The 18,072-nt window shown below is 47.3% G+C and overlaps 2 protein-coding genes across 2 annotated transcripts; both read right to left on the minus strand.

The window, feature by feature from the left end:
• Positions 1 to 451: 451 nt before the first annotated feature.
• LOC109766362 (vacuolar iron transporter homolog 1) lies at positions 452 to 1,873 on the minus strand. The gene has a single exon (XM_073505032.1). It carries the CDS (start codon positions 1,351 to 1,353, stop codon positions 949 to 951), a length of 405 nt encoding a protein of 134 aa, XP_073361133.1. The 5' UTR covers positions 1,354 to 1,873; the 3' UTR covers positions 452 to 948.
• A 178-nt stretch (positions 1,874 to 2,051) lies between these two features.
• On the minus strand, positions 2,052 to 5,796 carry LOC109766360 (zinc finger protein ZOP1). The gene is made up of 5 exons (XM_020325131.4): positions 5,490 to 5,796; positions 4,473 to 4,673; positions 4,176 to 4,257; positions 2,879 to 2,974; positions 2,052 to 2,761 (listed from the first exon to the last, which is right to left on the minus strand). Exons 1-5 carry the CDS (start codon positions 5,496 to 5,498, stop codon positions 2,415 to 2,417), a joined length of 735 nt encoding a protein of 244 aa, XP_020180720.1. The 5' UTR covers positions 5,499 to 5,796; the 3' UTR covers positions 2,052 to 2,414.
• Positions 5,797 to 18,072: the final 12,276 nt, after the last annotated feature.

Raw genomic sequence — 18,072 nt, forward strand, 5'->3', positions numbered from 1 at the left:
TCGTCGTCTCGGATGATTTCGTCCGACCCGCGCCTAACCGAGATAATCCCCATCCGTGCCATAAACATCACTACTGTAGTAGTACTACTAACATGCATGGACAAGTGTGGTGTGGTTGACCAGCAGCAGCCTGCAGTGCAGCCGGCTCGGGCTTTCAAGACGTGGGCAAGTGGATCGGGAGCGGCGGTGCACAGCCGGATGACTCTTTCAGTTTGGTTGACGCAGTCACGTACGGTGGCCGTTGCCGCACCTCGCTCTCTCCCGAACGACAGGCGAAACCAACTAAGCCGTGTTTGGTTACTTTCGCTGCTAGGCCTGACTCAGAGAGGAAAAACGAGCCAGGCTGAGCAGGTCCTGGTTGAGGGAAAACGAGACTAAAAACGTAGATGTCAACTTCATTGGTTGCCTGCATTAGGGGGTCTTGTCTTTAAGATGCAATTTTGACCCGGCGTTTGGTTGCATACATGCATATGATTAGGAGTTAACAACAAAACTTAACGGCCACCAGGTTTGGCTTCTCATTTCGTCGAACACGTTGAGTGTGCCGGAGCTTCCTCTGCTCCTCGTGTCGCACACGGAGCCCGTTCGCCGCCGCCGTCGACCTCCTCGCGCCGCTCTTCGCCGACCTCCTGCGCCGCCACCCCGCTGACGCCGTCGTGTTCGACGGTGTCCTCCCATGGGCCGCCACCGCCGCCGCCGAGCTCGGCATCCCGCGGTACGCGTTCACCGGCACGGGCTGCTTCGCGCTCTCGGTGCAGCGGTCCCTGCTCCTCCACACCCCGCAGGAGAGAGTCACGTCGCCCACGGAGCCGTTCCTCGTGCCGGGCCTCCCGGACGCGGTGCGGCTCACCAGGTCGAGGCTCGCCGAGGCGACGCTCCCCGGCGCGGACTCGCGGGAGTTCTTGAACCGCATGTTCGACATCGAGCGCGCCATGGCCGGCTGGGTCCTCAACTCGTTCGCCGATCTCGAGCACTACGAGAAGGACACCGGGAAGCCGGTGTTCGCCGTCGGGCGGTGTTGAGGCACTCACCGGCGGCCGACGGGCACACGGCCGCTACCCTGCCCGCCCACGTCCGCACGAACCCGCCGCTCAGAAGCGGCAGCGCGGCGCTCGCCGCGAATGCCAGGGCCGACGCGCCCGCCGCCAGCGTCGGGCTCGGCAGGTTGCTCCTGTCGCCGCTGCCCCCGTCGACGTCGCGGGTGCGCTTGATCTGGGCCACCTCGATGTTGTACTGCGCGTACACGGACACGAACTCGTCGATGGCCATGCTGCAGGCGCCGGACACGAACCCCGCGATGCCCGACACGAGCATCGCGCGCTTGGACTCGTTGACGGCGCCGACGCCGATCATGAGCGAGGCCACGGTGACGAGGCCGTCGTTAGCGCCCAGGACGGCCGCGCGGAGCCACTACGTGTGTGCTACGTAGTTGACGCTGTCGCCGCCCGGGCTGCCGCCACCCGCCTCCACGTCGGCCGCCGCAGGAATGAGGCATGCGGCTGAGGCACTCACCGGCGGTCGACGGGCACACCGGCGCTTCTTGATTGACAGCGCTGGCGACTCCACGGACGAGGGCGGCGTCGCGGCCGACGGGATCGACTGGAGCAGAGGGAGAGAGAAAGGGGATTGAGGATTAGGGAGAGAGAGAGAGGGATTAACTCCAGACACGCGTCTCCGGAAAGCCACCCACGTGCGCCTCGAAACATCGCTCGGGCCTGGATCTCGGGAAACTGCCGATTCGGCCGTTTCCAACGGGCAAGCCCAGGGATGCTTTAAGAATCGTGCTATGCGGGCTCAACAGTGTATGCGAGAAACCAAACACCGAGGTCCAAAAAGATGCTACATCACGCGAGCCTGGTTGGGCTCAATACGGCCGACCAAACTCGCCCCGAGTGAACGTGCCTGGCTGGTCACCCAAAAGTAGATTGGACCAGCAAGAACGAACGAGGGGGCACCCAAGGTTTGCTCTTTCCACACACACACACACACACACTTGTACGTCAGGATCTCATCACAAAAGAGAGGGAAACTAAAAGGGACAGGAAACAAGATAATCACAACTTAAATGAACTGATGATGTAGAGATGGCAGTACAATCTATCTCCAGCAGCGCTCACATCGGCCACAGTTGACGGCATTATATCATGCATGCAATCCATTGGGAAAACACAACACGAGAGATGATAATCGATGAGCTGATCATTTACATGTTTCGCACAAAGGGAACCTGTGGCTGATTTAGGAACTTTTGACGAGGTATTGTACAATGCATACATGTGCCACTGACGCTCAAGAGCTCGGGACTCAGTGCTGGTCTCCCCGTCTTTTCTTTCAGAACAATTCCATCCATTAGCATCTCCACTGTTTTAGCGCAACTGATGGGCGCGCCCCTTGAGCTTGGGAACATTGACAACTCAGTACGTCTTGTACAATCCCATGAGAGGCTTCTCCCTGTCCTCCACTCTTTTCCGAGCTGCTTCCCGTGCTCTGAGTGCTGCCTCCTCCTCCTTCGAGACCACCTTGGGCTTCTTGGTGTCCTCTCTTTTTCTCTTATTAGCAGCAAGAGCTGAAGGAGCACCCTTCACAGCTCTCATCGGATTCAGTGGTTTCGTGACAACCACACCTGGGGCTGGCCCTCCTTTAATACCGGCGACAGGCCCGCCTCCACCAGCCGGTTTTGGTTGCGAGGTCGAGGATTGCGCAACATTGGTTTTTGAGGTTTCCGCCCACTTGTATGCCTCTTCCTGGGTGACCCATTTGCCTGCTCAACAAAATAACAAACAAGCATAAAAATAAATTTATAAAGAATAACCATTCTACAAGGCATGAAGCGAATGAATTCGAAATCCAGATATGTGCGCCTGGTTAATAAGAGTACCTAATCCGTCGGAATAATAGAAACCAGAGTTCGAGTCGTAATAAAGTCCAGTGGCTTTATCATAATAATATCCTGAAGTTGAGTCAAATACCCATCCTGCACAGACCATATTTCAAACATGTCAGAAAAGACATTCAGTGCAAAAAAAGAAGACATTCAAAATAATATCAATACATTGTCTTAGTACCAAGCATGATCAGACGGTACACCAGTCTATGCAGAGTATACTTATAATTCATACTAAGGATATTCCAGACACAAGGTTCATATTGAAATGGTATTACTAACCATAGCTAAAAAAAGGCACGCCTAGGCGGGCGCTTAAGTGCGACTAGGCTATAGGCGATAGCAAAACACCTAGCACTTAATCTGCACAGAATTGCGCATAAGCGTGCGCTTTGGTCAGAAAAGCACAAGGTGGTGGCAAAATGCATAATTAATGCCTAGCGCTTTATAAAACTATGTTACTAACATAGTCTTTGCTATCCAGTATTATACAAAAATATCTGGGTAGAACTAGAATTCATATATTAGCCATGCCAGATACCATAGGGGGCAGCCCGGTGCACGTAGCTCCTGCTTGCACAGGGTCTGAGGAAGGGTCCGACCACTTTGGGACTATAGTACGCAGCCTTTCCCTGCATTTCTGCAGGAGGCTGTTTCCAGGACTCGAACCCTTGACCTCATGGTCACAAGGCAACAGCTTTACCGCTGCGCCAAGGCTCCCCTTCCCAGGCCAGATAACATGTACAGAAAAATATGAACACGAAATTGTTGACAAGAGGACAATTTGCTGAGGTACGGTTCATGCAAAAACTAACATCTTTCAGCTAACTCAATGTTGCCTGTATTAAGACATTTTGAGGCCAATATTTCTGTCCTATCATATAAGAATTTGTTCACACATTTTCCTCCAGTAGGGGCATTTGGCATACAGGAATAAAAGCAAGCAGGATATAGTTTTGAACCAGCAAAAATGATATATTTGAATGGGTGATTTAAGCATAAGAAACAAGTGGGCTTGGAAAACTGACGATACATAACAGGTTATTTCTTGGTTCAGCAATCACATTCTCCTGCTGTGATGTGGCCATCTGGCTCGGAACTAAGCAAGTGAACAACTAAAATCAGTAGGAGAAAAGTCAGCAAGGTAATGAAAGCTCAAGGGTGAACAAGGGAGAAGCTCATAATAGATCAAGATCTAATTTGTGCTATACAGATCAAAGATGACTATGCACGCAATTTTGGGAAATAAAGGATGCAGTGTATTATGTATTCAGGTATTAAAGAAACAAACCTTCTCCAGGTGCTGCAGAACTGTCACCATCAGTGTTTCTCTGGTTATTCTCTAAATCTTTCTGGTAACTCTTTTTAGCTTTCTGCAGGTAAAATAAAATCAAATATAATCAGGAATGCCGCCTCATAACTCAGGAAAAAAAATGTAACAAGAGATAAAGAAAAGCCTGCATGTTGTAACAATCTAGCACCGTTTCCATTTACATATCTGGTTTATGTGAGACATGTATGTTACAGCTGGACTTAACTGATTGATAGCAAATACTACACAGAAAAATGCAGTGAATTATGAACTTACAGCCTCTATCAGTTGGAGAGCTTTTGCTGCTTGTTGCTGCTCCTTTTCCTTAGCAGCACCATCCTTTTGCATCGTAGACAATCTTTGGGTGACATTGTCCTTGTGGCGTTTGCCGAGTTCATGTGTTCTGATGCTGAAGGGATTGTTGGATATGAAGATTTTGCACAAGTCGCACCATTTGTTTCCTTGGCTCACCCAATACTGAGAAACAAGAGAGGAGAAGTTATTAGTCCCCAAACTTAACTTGAAGAACTGAATGTCCAAGACCAGTGGCGAAGCCACGTTGAGAGGAGTGTGGTCATTTGACCACACAGGTTTTTGGCAAATCCTTTATACACAAGTAGAAATCATGCAATTTTTTTCATAAAATTGGTGAAAACACATGTATTTGACATCACAGGTTTGAAATGACATCACAGACTTCTGATGCTCGCACCGCCACTGTCCAAGACCATAACAGAGCTTATAAAGAACAGCCTGTAGAATATTGCAGATGATGGCAAAAGGAACTCTCACTATTTCTAACAAAAGACGAACATCACACGATATCAGCACAGCAGCAGGATGAATTGGCACTCCCACCCACCAATCCCCACTTGAACCTGCTACAAATTTCCCAGTCCTCAAAATCTAGTAGGATGCATAAGTGTGCCACCATGGGCCTAACAATATGTAGTTCAGCGTCCCCGAGCTACACTTTCCAACAACTCCGCCGCATTGAACCGTCCAAGACACGCACAAGCAAGCGAACCTAACCCTAATTCCGCTTATTCGGAGTCTAACCCTAATTTTCCCAGACCCGCGAACCCGGAACCAGGCCGCGCGAGGCCCGAGTCATCAGCTAGCCAAAGTAAGATGAGATCTCTAGTCCAAGAACGCGGCCGCGGCAAGCCGGTAACAATCCCGAGACGCGCCGGGTCATGCCCCAAATCTGTGCGCGTGAATCGGCCGCGCAGCCGCGGATGGGGCAACGCGCGGCCTCGGATTTCGAAGGGGGGAGGGGGATGGGGGAGTTACCTCGGTCATGGCGGGCAGAGGCTCCGCGCGGTCGGGTCGTGGGGCTTCGCCTCCCGGAGCGGCGGATCACCGGAGCGGACGAGCGGGGGTTTGATTTTGGCGCAGGGTGGGCGGAGCGGACGGTCGGGGTTCGGGGAGGAGGCGCTCGAGAGTCGAGAGGTTATTCTGCGCGACGGGTTGGCTTTGGACTTCCGGGTTCAGTTCAGAGTGATGGAGAGGGAGGTAGGTAGGGTTTGGAGGAAGGGGAAAGGTAGTAATCAGAGGAAGAGCAACTTCTCTCTGCCGATCCAGTTCTCTATTCTTTGATGATCCACTATGTGGTAGCCTAGCTACTTAACCACACTCATAGGCACGCATGCCTGGTTGGCCCAGTACGCAACGCACACACTCCAGCCCAACAGGAACCGCCAACTGGCATCATTCTTTAACTGCCGCCCAGTCCAGTCCCTCTCCTGGGCCTCCTGCCGGTGGGGTCGCCCTGTAGGCGTGACATTCTTCCCCCCTTGGGACTCGGCTTGTCCCCCATCCGTGCTTGCTGGAAAACGACGACGGAGGTCTTCTGGTTCCTCCCAGGTTGCCAGCGACGGTGGCAACTCGCTCCACTGCACCAGAAGTCGCGGGCGCATCTCCCCCTGCGTCTTGATGAGCTTGGTTGCCAAAATCGCCTCAGGGAAGTGTTCTACCTGCAACACAGAGTTGGTTGGTGGAAGGCTCGAACTTACAGAAACGCCTGGACCGATCGCCTTCTTCAATTGAGAGACGTGCACCACAGGGTGTATTTTACTGTCAACCGGCAATTGGAGCTTGTACGCCACCTTCCCGATCCGAGCCATGATAGGATACGGCCTGTAATATCTGAACGCCAACTTCTGATATGGCCGCTGAGCTACTGATGTCTGAATGAATGGTTGAAGCTTCAGGTACACCAGATCCCCTACTTCAAAAGACCGGTCCGTGTGATGCTTGTCTGCTTGCTTCTTCATTCGATCTTGTGCGTGTTTCAGTTGCTGCTGCAAGTGATCCATCATGACTGCTCTCTCTTGTAACCACGCCGACAGGTCTGGCACTGAGCTCTCCTCCACCTGTGTGACTGCGAATTCTCGCGGCAGGTGCCCATAGATCACTTCAAAAGGAGTGCGCCATAGCGAGGAGTGAAAAGCTGTATTGTACCAATATTCAGCCAAAAACAGCCATTTGTTCCAGTTCTTCGGGCACGAGTGCACCGCACACCGTAAGTATCCTTCTAAACACTGATTCACCCTCTCGGTTTGCCCATCAGTCTGTGGATGGTAAGATGAGCTCAATCTCAGCTCGGTTTTGGATAGCTTAAATAGTTCCTGCCAAATTGCACTGGTGAATATCCGGTCTCTGTCCGAAATGATGGCCAGAGGCAACCCATGCAACCTGAAAATGTTCTTCATGAACACTTCTGCCACGGTCAGCGCTGTGTAAGGGTGTTTCAGGGGTATGAAATGAGCATATTTCGAGAATTTATCCACCACTACGAGAATTACGTTCTGCCCTCCTGAGGTCGGTAGCCCCTCGATGAAATCAAGACACAACTGCCCACGGTCGCTTTGAAATTGGAAGAGGTTGCAGTAATCCCGCTGGAGAGATCCTCTCTGTCTTAGCTCTCTGACAAGTGTCGCAAGATTTCACGTACTGTTTGATCATGGTCTTCATGCCTTTCCAAGAGAAGAGGTTTTTGACCCGATGATAAGTAGCATAGAATCCTGAACGGCCCCCGATCGCGCTGTCATGTAAGGCTTTGATCAGGGCTAACTGAGTTGTTTCATCTGAGCCAATCCAAATGCGCCCTTTGTGCCGAATCACCCCATCTTGCAAGGCGTAGTCACTGTCACTGGTTGGATCCAGCGTTAGTTGTTCCAGTCTGCGCTGAGTCTCCGCGTCCTGACGATAACTACTTGCGACGGCCTCGAGCCACGCTGGCCTACAGACTGAGACTGCTGCGAGCTCCCCCTCATCCCAATGATCTCTTCTGGACAACGCATCGGCTGCTTTGTTGGTGATGCCCGTTTTGTACTGGATTTGAAACTGAAGAGCCACGAGCTTGGTGAAAGCTCTTTGTTGAATTGGCGTGTTCAGCCGCTCGCCTATCAAGTGGAGCAAGCTCTTTTGATCCGTGCGCACCAAGAACTCCACGTGTTGCAAATACGGGCGCCAGTGGTCTACTGCAAGCATCAACGCTAGGCATTTTTTTTCATAAGCAGAGAGTCCAAGGTTGCGTGGGGCGAGAGCCTTGCTCAAGTAGGCCAGGGGATGAGCATCCTGCATAAGCACTGCACCCACTCCCGTAGCACTCGCATCTGTCTCGACCACAAACTTCTTTGTGAAATCTGGCAATGCCAGCACCGGGGCCTGAACTAGCGCTTTCTTCAATTCAGTGAATGTTGTCTCAGCCGTTGGTGTCCAGGTAAACAAGGTCCCCTTCTTAAGCATGTCCGTCAGAGGGAGAGAAATGATACCAAAGTTTCTGATGAATTTACGGTAATAGCCCGCCAGCCCCAAGAACTCCCTTAACTTACGAACTGATTCCGGACGCGGCCAATCACGGACCGACTCAATTTTGTTGTCATCCGTCGCCACCCCTTCGCTGCTGATCTTGTGCCACAAGTATATTATCTGTTGCTGTGCCAACGAGCACTTCGAGCGTTTGACCTTCAGGCTATGTTCCATCAGTGTTTGCAGAACTTGTCTTAACAGCCGCACATGCTCCTCCATGGTTGAGGAGTGAATCAGTATATCGTCCATGAACACCAACACTCCATGACGGAGTAGGGGTCCCAGCACGATATTCATCCCACCCTGGAATGTAGGTGGCCCTCCGGTTAGCCCATATGGCAACACTCTGAACTGAAAGTGCCCCTGATGAGTTTTAAATGCAGTCTTGGGTTCATCCTCTTCACGGAGCCTGATCTGATGATAGCCCGCCTGAAGGTCTAATTTGGAGAACCAACGAGACCCTGCCAGTTCGTCCAACAGTTCATCTATGATCGGCATGGGGTAGGCACTTTTTCACTGTGATTGCGTTCAAGTGCCGATAGTCCACGCACATCCTCCATGTCATATCTTTCTTCTTGACAAGCAACACGGGTGATGAGTAAGGGCTCGAGCTTGGAACAATCAACCCAGCCTTCAGCAGCTCTTTTACTTGAGTCTCAATCTCTGTTTTTTGTTCAGGTGCGTACTTGTATGGTCGGACGTTGACTGGCTTCACTCCTGGAATGATAGGAATGACATGATCCCACTCTCGATGTGGTGGTAATGCATTTGGTTCTTCGAATACCTCCTGAAATTCTTGCAACACTGCCCGCACTTCCACTGGAATATGCTCAATAATCACTTCCTCTCCCACTACATACAAACAAACTATGTGAGCCACAGCGTTGGTCTCCTCCAGCACACACAATTGGCCACAAGTGATTGGCTGAACTTGTTGAAGCTGATTTTTCACTCCTGTCAACAGAATTTGTTGTCCCTGGTGCATAAACTTGAGTTGCTTTGCTGCCCAATCGATCCACATTGGTCCACAAGACTCCAGTCAATCAATCCCCACCACCATGTCGTAACAACCCAATGACAAAACCCTGAGATCGGAGGAGAATTCATACCCTTGAGTGTGTCACTTGCAGTTGGGCACCACTCCAGAACAAGTTAATATCCCACCATCAGCTATCTTGACTGAAACCTTGTTCATCTGCTGCACTTGCAGGTTCAGCCTCTCTGCCACTATATCGCTGATGAAACTATGAGAACTCCCGGAGTTGACCAGTATCAAAAGTTCCTGGCCACCAATTTGTCCAAGCAGCCGAACAGTGCGTGGTGTTGTTTGCCCCGTAGTAGCCACTTTGGATATGCACATGAGCACATCATCATCTGAGTCCGGTTCCTGCACTGCCGGAGGGTCCTGATCTGCGTGCAGCAACTCCAGCAACTCCTCTACGACATGAAGTTGCACGGTAGGCCCGCACTGATGCCCTTGACCCCATCTTTCTCCACATTTGAAGCAAAGTCCAGGGGCTCGCCGGTAGTTACGCAGGGCCGCCACACGATCATCGCCCCTTCCTTGCCTGTCAGGAGGGTTGGCCGCGTCCAGTGCGCGGCGATCCTCGGCAGCCGCTGGTGGTCCTGGCAACATCTGGCGCGCGGGTGGAGCACCAATCGCCAACAGAGGGCGTTGCGCCGGTGCCCTGTGCTGCTGACCATCCTGGCGCCTATACTCCCGGCGCGGCATCGCTTCCAAAAGCTCCTCCTGCAACGTAGCCAGAGAGAAAGCAGATTCCAAATCTTTCGGCTGATGAAGCATAGCAACTGCTCGTATATCACTCTTAAGACCATCTAAGAACTGGGTGATGAAATAGATAGGATCAAAAGCAGGGTTATGAGCTAAGATATGGTGCATCAACTCCTCAAACTTAGTCATGTACTCCCCTACCGAGCCTGACTGACGCAGGGTGTTAAACTGCCGAAGATGAGCTTGATATTGCTCGCGGCCAAACTTGGCACACAGAGCTGTGCACAGGGATTCCCAAGTGAACAAGGCGCTCTGCATTTCATGCAGTTGCAGCCATCTGGCCGCGTTGCCCGTAAAATTGAGGGTAGCTACACGAACCCAAAGCTCTGGAACAACCCCATAGACATCAAAGTACTTTTCACATCTAGTCTTCCAGAATTGTGGGTTTTCCCCATCAAAAGAGGGAAAATCCATCTTGGGCAAAGCCCAGTGCGCGTGCTGTGATGGATGGGTGTACAACGTGTCCTGAGTAGCCCTTTTCTCCCCATCTAAACTCACTACTCCACGGAAATCGACGAAATTAATCGATTGAGATTGGAACGCACCCTTGCTCGGAGGCGGCGCGAGGGTAGTGACCACCCCCGGTGCCTGGCCCCCGGAATCGATGAACTCACCGTGGCCACCTGGCCCGTGGTGCCCCGGGCTGTCGGAGGTCGTCGGAGCGCCGTGCACCACTCGATCCGCGGACGAAGATGGTGGATCGGTTAGGGCGGGATGGAGCGCGATCCGCCCCACCTGCGAGCGAAGCTCGTCCAGTTGATGCTGCAGATTGGTGACCGCCGGTCGCCATAGCTCGAGGGAAGTCTGGATGGCGTCGAGCCTGGCGTCGTTGGCGATGCGACTATCGTTGACCGCCTTCGCCAGCGCGGCGATTTGCTCCTCCATCGCTGCCGCCTGAGTCGCCTGTTTGGTGATGTAGCGGGGCTTGCGGTACGGGTCCTCCAGATCGCCTGACCTCTGATACCAATTGTAACGGACTCGATCTACTGCAGACTAGAGATCGGATCTGGGAAGGGGATGGAGAGGGAGGTAGGTAGGGTTTGGAGGAAGGGGAAAGGTAGTAATCAAAGGAAGAGCAACTTCTCTTTGCCGATCCAGTTCTCTATTCTTTGATGATCCACTCTCTGGTAGCCTAGCTACTTAACCACACTCACAGGCACGCAGGCCTGGTTGGCCCAATACGCAACGCACACACTCCAGCCCAACAGGAACCGCCAACTGGCATCATTCTTTAACTGCCACCCGGTCCAGTCCCTCTCCTGGGCCTCCTGCAGGCGTGACAGTGACGCTCGTGCTCGTGGGGGACGAAACCGGAACGGACACCAGCAACAGTGTGCGGAACGCTACTCCATCAGCTGCTCGTAATTCATTTAGGGCATGTACAAGGATGGCATATGGATACATATGCCCCATGACTAAAAGTAATTTGAGGCACCTACATTTATTTTTTCTCCTCAATGCAAGCTACCACTAGTGGGCCTCATTAAGAAATAGAAAATAAAGACTTTAGTACACATGCATCTCTACTTTTCACTCCAACCTTTTCAGCTTTTGTCACCAGACCACACTTTTTTTCTTCAAGCACCCGCCTCCTAGAGAGGATCCCGCTTTCCTATCCGAACCTACTTTACGTCATATCCGATCCTACATAGCATGCGAGGCATCACCTTGAGGCTATGCATTGTACATGCCCTTATGAGGTAAATACATCACTGGTGCTTGAACTTGCCACGAATGTGCACTTTGGTGCCTGAACTTGTAAAATACATTGAACTAGTTCCGTAACTTGGCATGGACGTGCATATACAGTTTAATTCTCGTTTTTATACGTCCATGACGCTAACAAGGCACTCCAGAATGTAAGGGACAAGGCGTGTGGCTTTTTTTTGTGATAAACCCCATACAATATTTTTTCGTACAAAAAGACCCTCAAAGAAAAACAGATAAGTTAAAAAAAATTATTCTATTAATAATGAAAACTGGTCTGGGGTTTGAACCACACGCGCATGTGTACACTTTACAAACATAAAGTTGAACAACATAAATTTTAAAAATTATTCCAGCAATATAGTGCCATTGCTTTGAACCTGCAACCAGGCGCTATATAGCGGCCACACATAACACTATAACCGATGACATCGAATGGTAAAATGACAAATTTAGATTTATAACATAACCAGCCCGTGTGGCTAAAATGGACCACAGTATGGATCAGTTTTCAATGGGTTTGTTCTTTCTCAATTCATTTTTAAAAACAATACGTAAATTATTTATCATGTTACAAACAATATACTTATATTTAAAACAAATTACGTTAAAAGGTTCATATAATTTCATAAAATACCTATGCAGTAATTTAACAAAATAATTGAAATTACGAATTCAGAAGATAATTTATAATTTGAAAAAATGTTTGCATTTTAATAAAATATTAAAGTAATTTTAGAAACGTTCATATATTGAAACAAATTCTCATATAATTCTGAAGTTTCACATTTTTAATAAACTATTTATGTAGTATATCATTGTGTTCATGCTTTAACAAAAAAATGTGTTGTTTTAAAAAGCTTATATAGTATATAAGTTTGTGTGTTTTCTTAAAAAAAATACAAGCCTAGTGCGCCATTAGACTGCGGATCCTCACATGAATAATACTTGAATCATATAAACATTTTAATCATTCATAAATATTTTCAATTTTATGAATATGTTTTAAAATAACACGTGAATTATTTTTTAAATGACATGAAGATTTTTGCATTGTTTTGAAATTATGTTTGTTATACAGTCATAAAGAGTACTCGTACTTTTGATACATGACAACTCATTGGTTGGAGTGGCATCAGTCTACAAGCTTTGTTCCAATGTTGGGGTCACAAATCTGGTGCTGTTTTTGCCGGATTATTAAATTCTCTTTATTTATTTTGTTCGGCCAAATGTTTATAAATGTTATGAATCATTAAAATATTGGCAAATGTGAAGTTGTCAAGTGGCTAGCCACATGCACTCGACTGGTACGTCGCTGGTTCAATCCAGCACACCACTTTTAATATTTATTTTATAATTTGTCAGTTTCTCCCTCAGGGCCTTATTACAAGAAAATAATTCCTGGAGTTTTTTTCACAAAAAACCAGGCCACACACCCTTGTCACTGACAGCGGGCCCCATGGCATGTTGGCGCGTCTCCTCAGCTTCGCGGATGTATACAAACGCCATTTGAACCGTATATGCACGTCCATGCCAAGTTATGGAACCAGTTCAATGTATTTTACAAGTTCAGTCACTAAAGTGCACGTCCATGACAAGTTCAAGCACCACTGGTGTATTTACATCTTCATTTATACAATGTGTATGTGTATATATGTACTCCCTCCGTTCCGAGATATAAACCCTTTTAAATTCCAATACGGACTACATTCCAAGCAAAAGGAGTGAATCTACACTCTAAATATGTTTATATACATCCGTACGTAGTCTATGTTAAAATTTAAAAAAAACTTATATTTAAAAACGAGGGAGTATATATTTAAAAATAAAAAATATAAACCCTAAAATAACAGAACAAATGTATTCATCAAACAGGCACGAAGAACAACGAAAGTAATCCGAAAAAAAACTGAAAGTAACAGAATTACAGCCATGCTCATAGACCGCCTAGCTAGCGACGAATAGAAGCATTGAAGCAAGCCGAATGTGTGTCATCGTCATCGCCCCTTCCTTACCGGAGCCGGGCAAATCTTGTTGTAGTAAACGTTTCGAAAACTCATCGTGTTAAGACACCAAAAGACCAGCGCACCAGAACAACAACTATGTCGATGAATAAAAACACAGACCCAAAGGATTCAATCTGTAAACACATGATGCTACAAAGCCCAATGTTGTGTTTGGTAGGTCACATAGAACCCAACCAGGCCCACGCGGCGAATAATTTGACCTGTTTGGTTGCCTGCATACACTGTTTGACTCGCATAGCAAGAATTTTAAACCACCACCCAGCCAGGCCTACTAGGTGATAGCCTGCAAGTGCACGGGTTTAGTTGTAGCCTTTTCGAAGTAAGAGTATCCATCCCACGGGGAGCACAGGAATCAGACGTTTGCCTCTTGTAGAGAATTATGTATTATTGTTCCTGCAGAAAATTGTAGACTTAAAGCAAAGTGAGGGAGGATATAAATAATTGTTGAGTGGTTTGCAACTCGTAACTAAATAACATAAAAGTAAATGAGGTGCAAGAATTATAATGAAGAGTGGGATAACAGAATAAAAAGGCATTCTCACGGAGTCCGGAATCCCCATTGGTATGTTTCTAGCGCACATATGCATAAGCATAGTATAGACTGGATACTTGAAGCACTGTTGACGATTATGCTAGGCAGAGCTAGGTACAGTACACGTTCTACTCGTAGTAGACTTCGTGACACGCACGCCACCATCATAGTCTCCCCCAGAGGGTTAGAACTCATGATAATTAAGATTTTCCCCGTGGACGCGGCCTCTCTAAGGGTTCTTCGTCGTTCCCGGGTCAATTGCAAAGACTAGGAGCAGTAGGATTTTACTGTCACCTTGAATTACCTCCGCGCCCTAAACCTTTACAAGGACAGCGATATACTTCGTGGCCATAAGGCACAAATGTTGAGTGGGGCCCCTTCACAACATTCACGAAGTTATTAAACTAAGCATTCAACAGGGGATCTCATATCCACAAATAACGTTTTAGATCCTACACATACCAAGGTTCATCCATATCCCCGAAAAGTAGGGGTCTACCCACACACGAGGACAACAAACATCATAGCAGTGGTAATGGCATGCATGGATGAATGATTCAAATGATACACCGAAGGATCCACTATGGTTTTTGTTGTTACGGATGATAAGGATGATGATGATGATGATGAAAGTGACAATGGTGATTGATATGTCCCAGACGTATCTACTTTTCCAAACACTTTTGCTCTTGTTTTGGACTCTAATTTGCATGATTTGAATGACACTAATCTGGACTGACACTGTTTTCAGCAGAACTACCATGGTGTTGTTTTTGTGCAGAAATAGAAGTTCTCGGATTGGGCTAAAGATTTGCGAAGATTATTTTCAAAATATATAAAAATACCGGCGACGAGTTCTACTGGAGGGGCCCACTCAGTAGCCACGAGCTCAAGGGGCGCGCCTAGAGAGCTCGTGGGCCCCCTGGTCTCCGGCAACCTAACTCCAACTATATAAAGACCGTTGATGTCTACTATGCAACCTTCTTCTTGTAGACTCGTGTTGGACCTCCAAGCGCAGAGTTTTGTATGATAGTAGCAAATTTCCCTCAAGTGGATGACCTAAGGTTTATCAATTCGTGGGAAGCGTAGGATGAAGATGGTCTCTCTCAAACAACCCTGCAACCAAATAACAAAGAGTCTCTTGTGTCCCCAACACACCCAATATAATGGCAAATTGTATAGGTGCACTAGTTCAGCGAAGAGATGGTGATACAAGCGTAATATGGATGGTAGATATAGGTTTTGTAATCAGAAAATATAAAAACAGCAAGGTAACTAGTAACAAAAGTGAGCGAAAACGATATTGCAATGCTTAGAAACAAGGCCTAGGGTTCATACTTTCACTAGTGCAAGTTCTCTCAACAATGATAACATAATTAGACCATATAACAATCCCTCAACGTGCAACAAAGAGTCACTCCAAAGTCACTAATAGCGGAGAATAAACGAAGAGATTATTGTAGGGTACGAAACCACCTCAAAGTTATTCTTTCTGATCGATCTATTGGGCTATTCCTATAAGTGTCACAAACAGCCCTAGAGTTCATACTAAAATAACACCTTAAGACACACATCAACCAAAACCCTAATGTCACCTAGATACTCCAATGTCACCACAAGTATCAGCGGGTTTGATTATACGATATGCATCACACAATCTCAGATTCATCTATTCAAACCAACACAAGAACTTCAAAGAGTGCCCCAAAGTCTCTACCGGAGAGTCAGGACGAAAACGTGTGCCAACCCCTATGCATAAGTTCACAAGGTCACAGAACCCGCAAGTTGATCACCAAAACATACATCAAGTAGATCACGTGAATATCCCATTGTCACCACAGATAAGCACATGCAAGACATACATCAAGTGTTCTCAAATCCTTAAAGACTCAATCCGATAAGATAACTTCAAAGGGAAAACTCAATCCATTACAAGAAGGTAGAGGGGGACAAACATCATAAGATCCAACTATAATAGCAAAGCTCGCGGTACATCAAGACCGTGCCAAATCAAGAACGAGAGAGAGAGAGAGAGAGAGAGAAGAGAGAGAGAGAGATCAAACACATAGCTACTGGTACATACCCTCAGCCCCGAGGGTGAACTACTCCCTCCTCGTGATGGAGAGCGCCAGGATGATGAAGATGACCACCGGTGATGATTTCCCCCTTCGGCAAGGTGCCGGAACAGGGTCCCGATTTGTTTTTGGTGGCTATAGAGGCTTCCGGCGGCGGAACTCCCGATCTAGGTTTATTTCTCGGGGTTTCTATATTTATAGGAATTTTTGGCGTCGGGAACAAGTCAGGGGGGTCCACGAGTCAACGACAAGGACAGAGGACGCGCCCGGGGGGGGGGGGGTAGGGCGCGCCCTCCAACCTTTTGGTTGGCTCGGGACTCTTCTGGCCCAACTCTTTTGCTTCAGGGGCTTCTTCTGGTCCATAAAAAATCAACATAAATTTTAAGCTCGTTTGGATTCCGTTTGATATTTTTTTCTGCGAAACTCAAAAACAAGGAAAAAACAGAAACTGGCACTGGGCTCTAGGTTAATAGGTTAGTCCCAAAAATCATATAAAATAGCATCTAAATGCATATAAAACATCCAAGATAGATAATATAATAGCATGGAACAATAAAAAATTATAGATACGTTGGAGACGTATCAAGCATCCCCAAGCTTAATTCTTGCTCGTCCTCGAGTAGGTAAATGATAAAAACAGAAGTTTTGATGTAGAATGCTACCTAACATATTTATCCATGTAATTTCTTTATTGTGGCATGAATGTTCAGATCCGTATGATTCAAAACAAAAGTTTAATATTGACATAAAAACAATAATACTTCAAGCATACTAATAAAGCAATAATGTCTTCTCAAAATAACATGGCAAAAGAAAGTTATCCCTACAAAATCATATAGTCTGGCTATGCTCCATCTTCATCACATAAAATATTCAACTCATGCACAACACCGATGACAAGCCAAGCAATTGTTTCATACTTTTGATGTTCTCAAACTTTTTCAACTTTCACGCAATACATGAGCGTGAGCCATGGACATAACACTATAGGTGGAATAGATGGTGGTTGTGGAGAAGACAAAAAGAAGGAGATAGTCTCACATCAACTAGGCGTATCAACGGGCTATGGAGATGCCCATCAATAGATATCTGTGAGTGAGTAGGGATTGCCATGCAACGGATGCACTAGAGCTATAAGTTTATGAAAGCTCAAAAAGAAACTAAGTGGGGGTGTATCCAACTTGCTTGCTCACGAAGACCTAGGGCAATTTGAGGAAGCCCATCGTTCATTGGAATATACAAGCGAAGTTTTATAATAAAAATGACCACTAGTATATGAAAGTGACAACACAGGAGACTCTCTATCATGAAGATCATGGTGCTACTTTGAAGCACAAGTGTGGTAAAAGGATAGTAGCATTGCCCCTTCTCTCTTTTCTCTCATTTTTTTTGTTTTTTGTTTTTTTGGGCCCTTTCTTTTTTTGGCCTCTTTATTTCTTTTTTCTTTTTCGTCCGGAGTCTCATCCTGACTTGTGGGGGAATCATAGTCTCCATCATCCTTTCCTCACATGGGACAATGCTTTAATAATGAAGATCATCACACTTTTATTTACTTACAACTCAAGGATTACAACTCGATACTAGAACAGAATATGACTATATGAATGCCTCCGGCGGTGTTCCGGGATGTGCAATGAATCAAGAGTGACATGTATGAAAGAATTATGAACGGTGGCTTTGCCACAAATATGATGTCAACTACATGATCATGCAAAGCAATATGACAATGATGGAACGTGTCATAATAAACGGAACGGTGGAATGTTGCATGGCAATATATCTCGGAATGGCTATGGAAATGCCATAATAGGTAGGTATGGTGGCTGTTTTGAGGAAGATATATGGTGGGTGTATGGTACCGGCGAAGGTTGCGCGGCACTAGAGTGGCTAGCAATGGTGGAAGGGTGAGAGTGCATATAATCCATGG

Source organism: Aegilops tauschii, chromosome 7, assembly GCF_002575655.3.
Source record: "Aegilops tauschii subsp. strangulata cultivar AL8/78 chromosome 7, Aet v6.0, whole genome shotgun sequence".
Lineage (NCBI taxonomy): Eukaryota > Viridiplantae > Streptophyta > Magnoliopsida > Poales > Poaceae > Aegilops > Aegilops tauschii.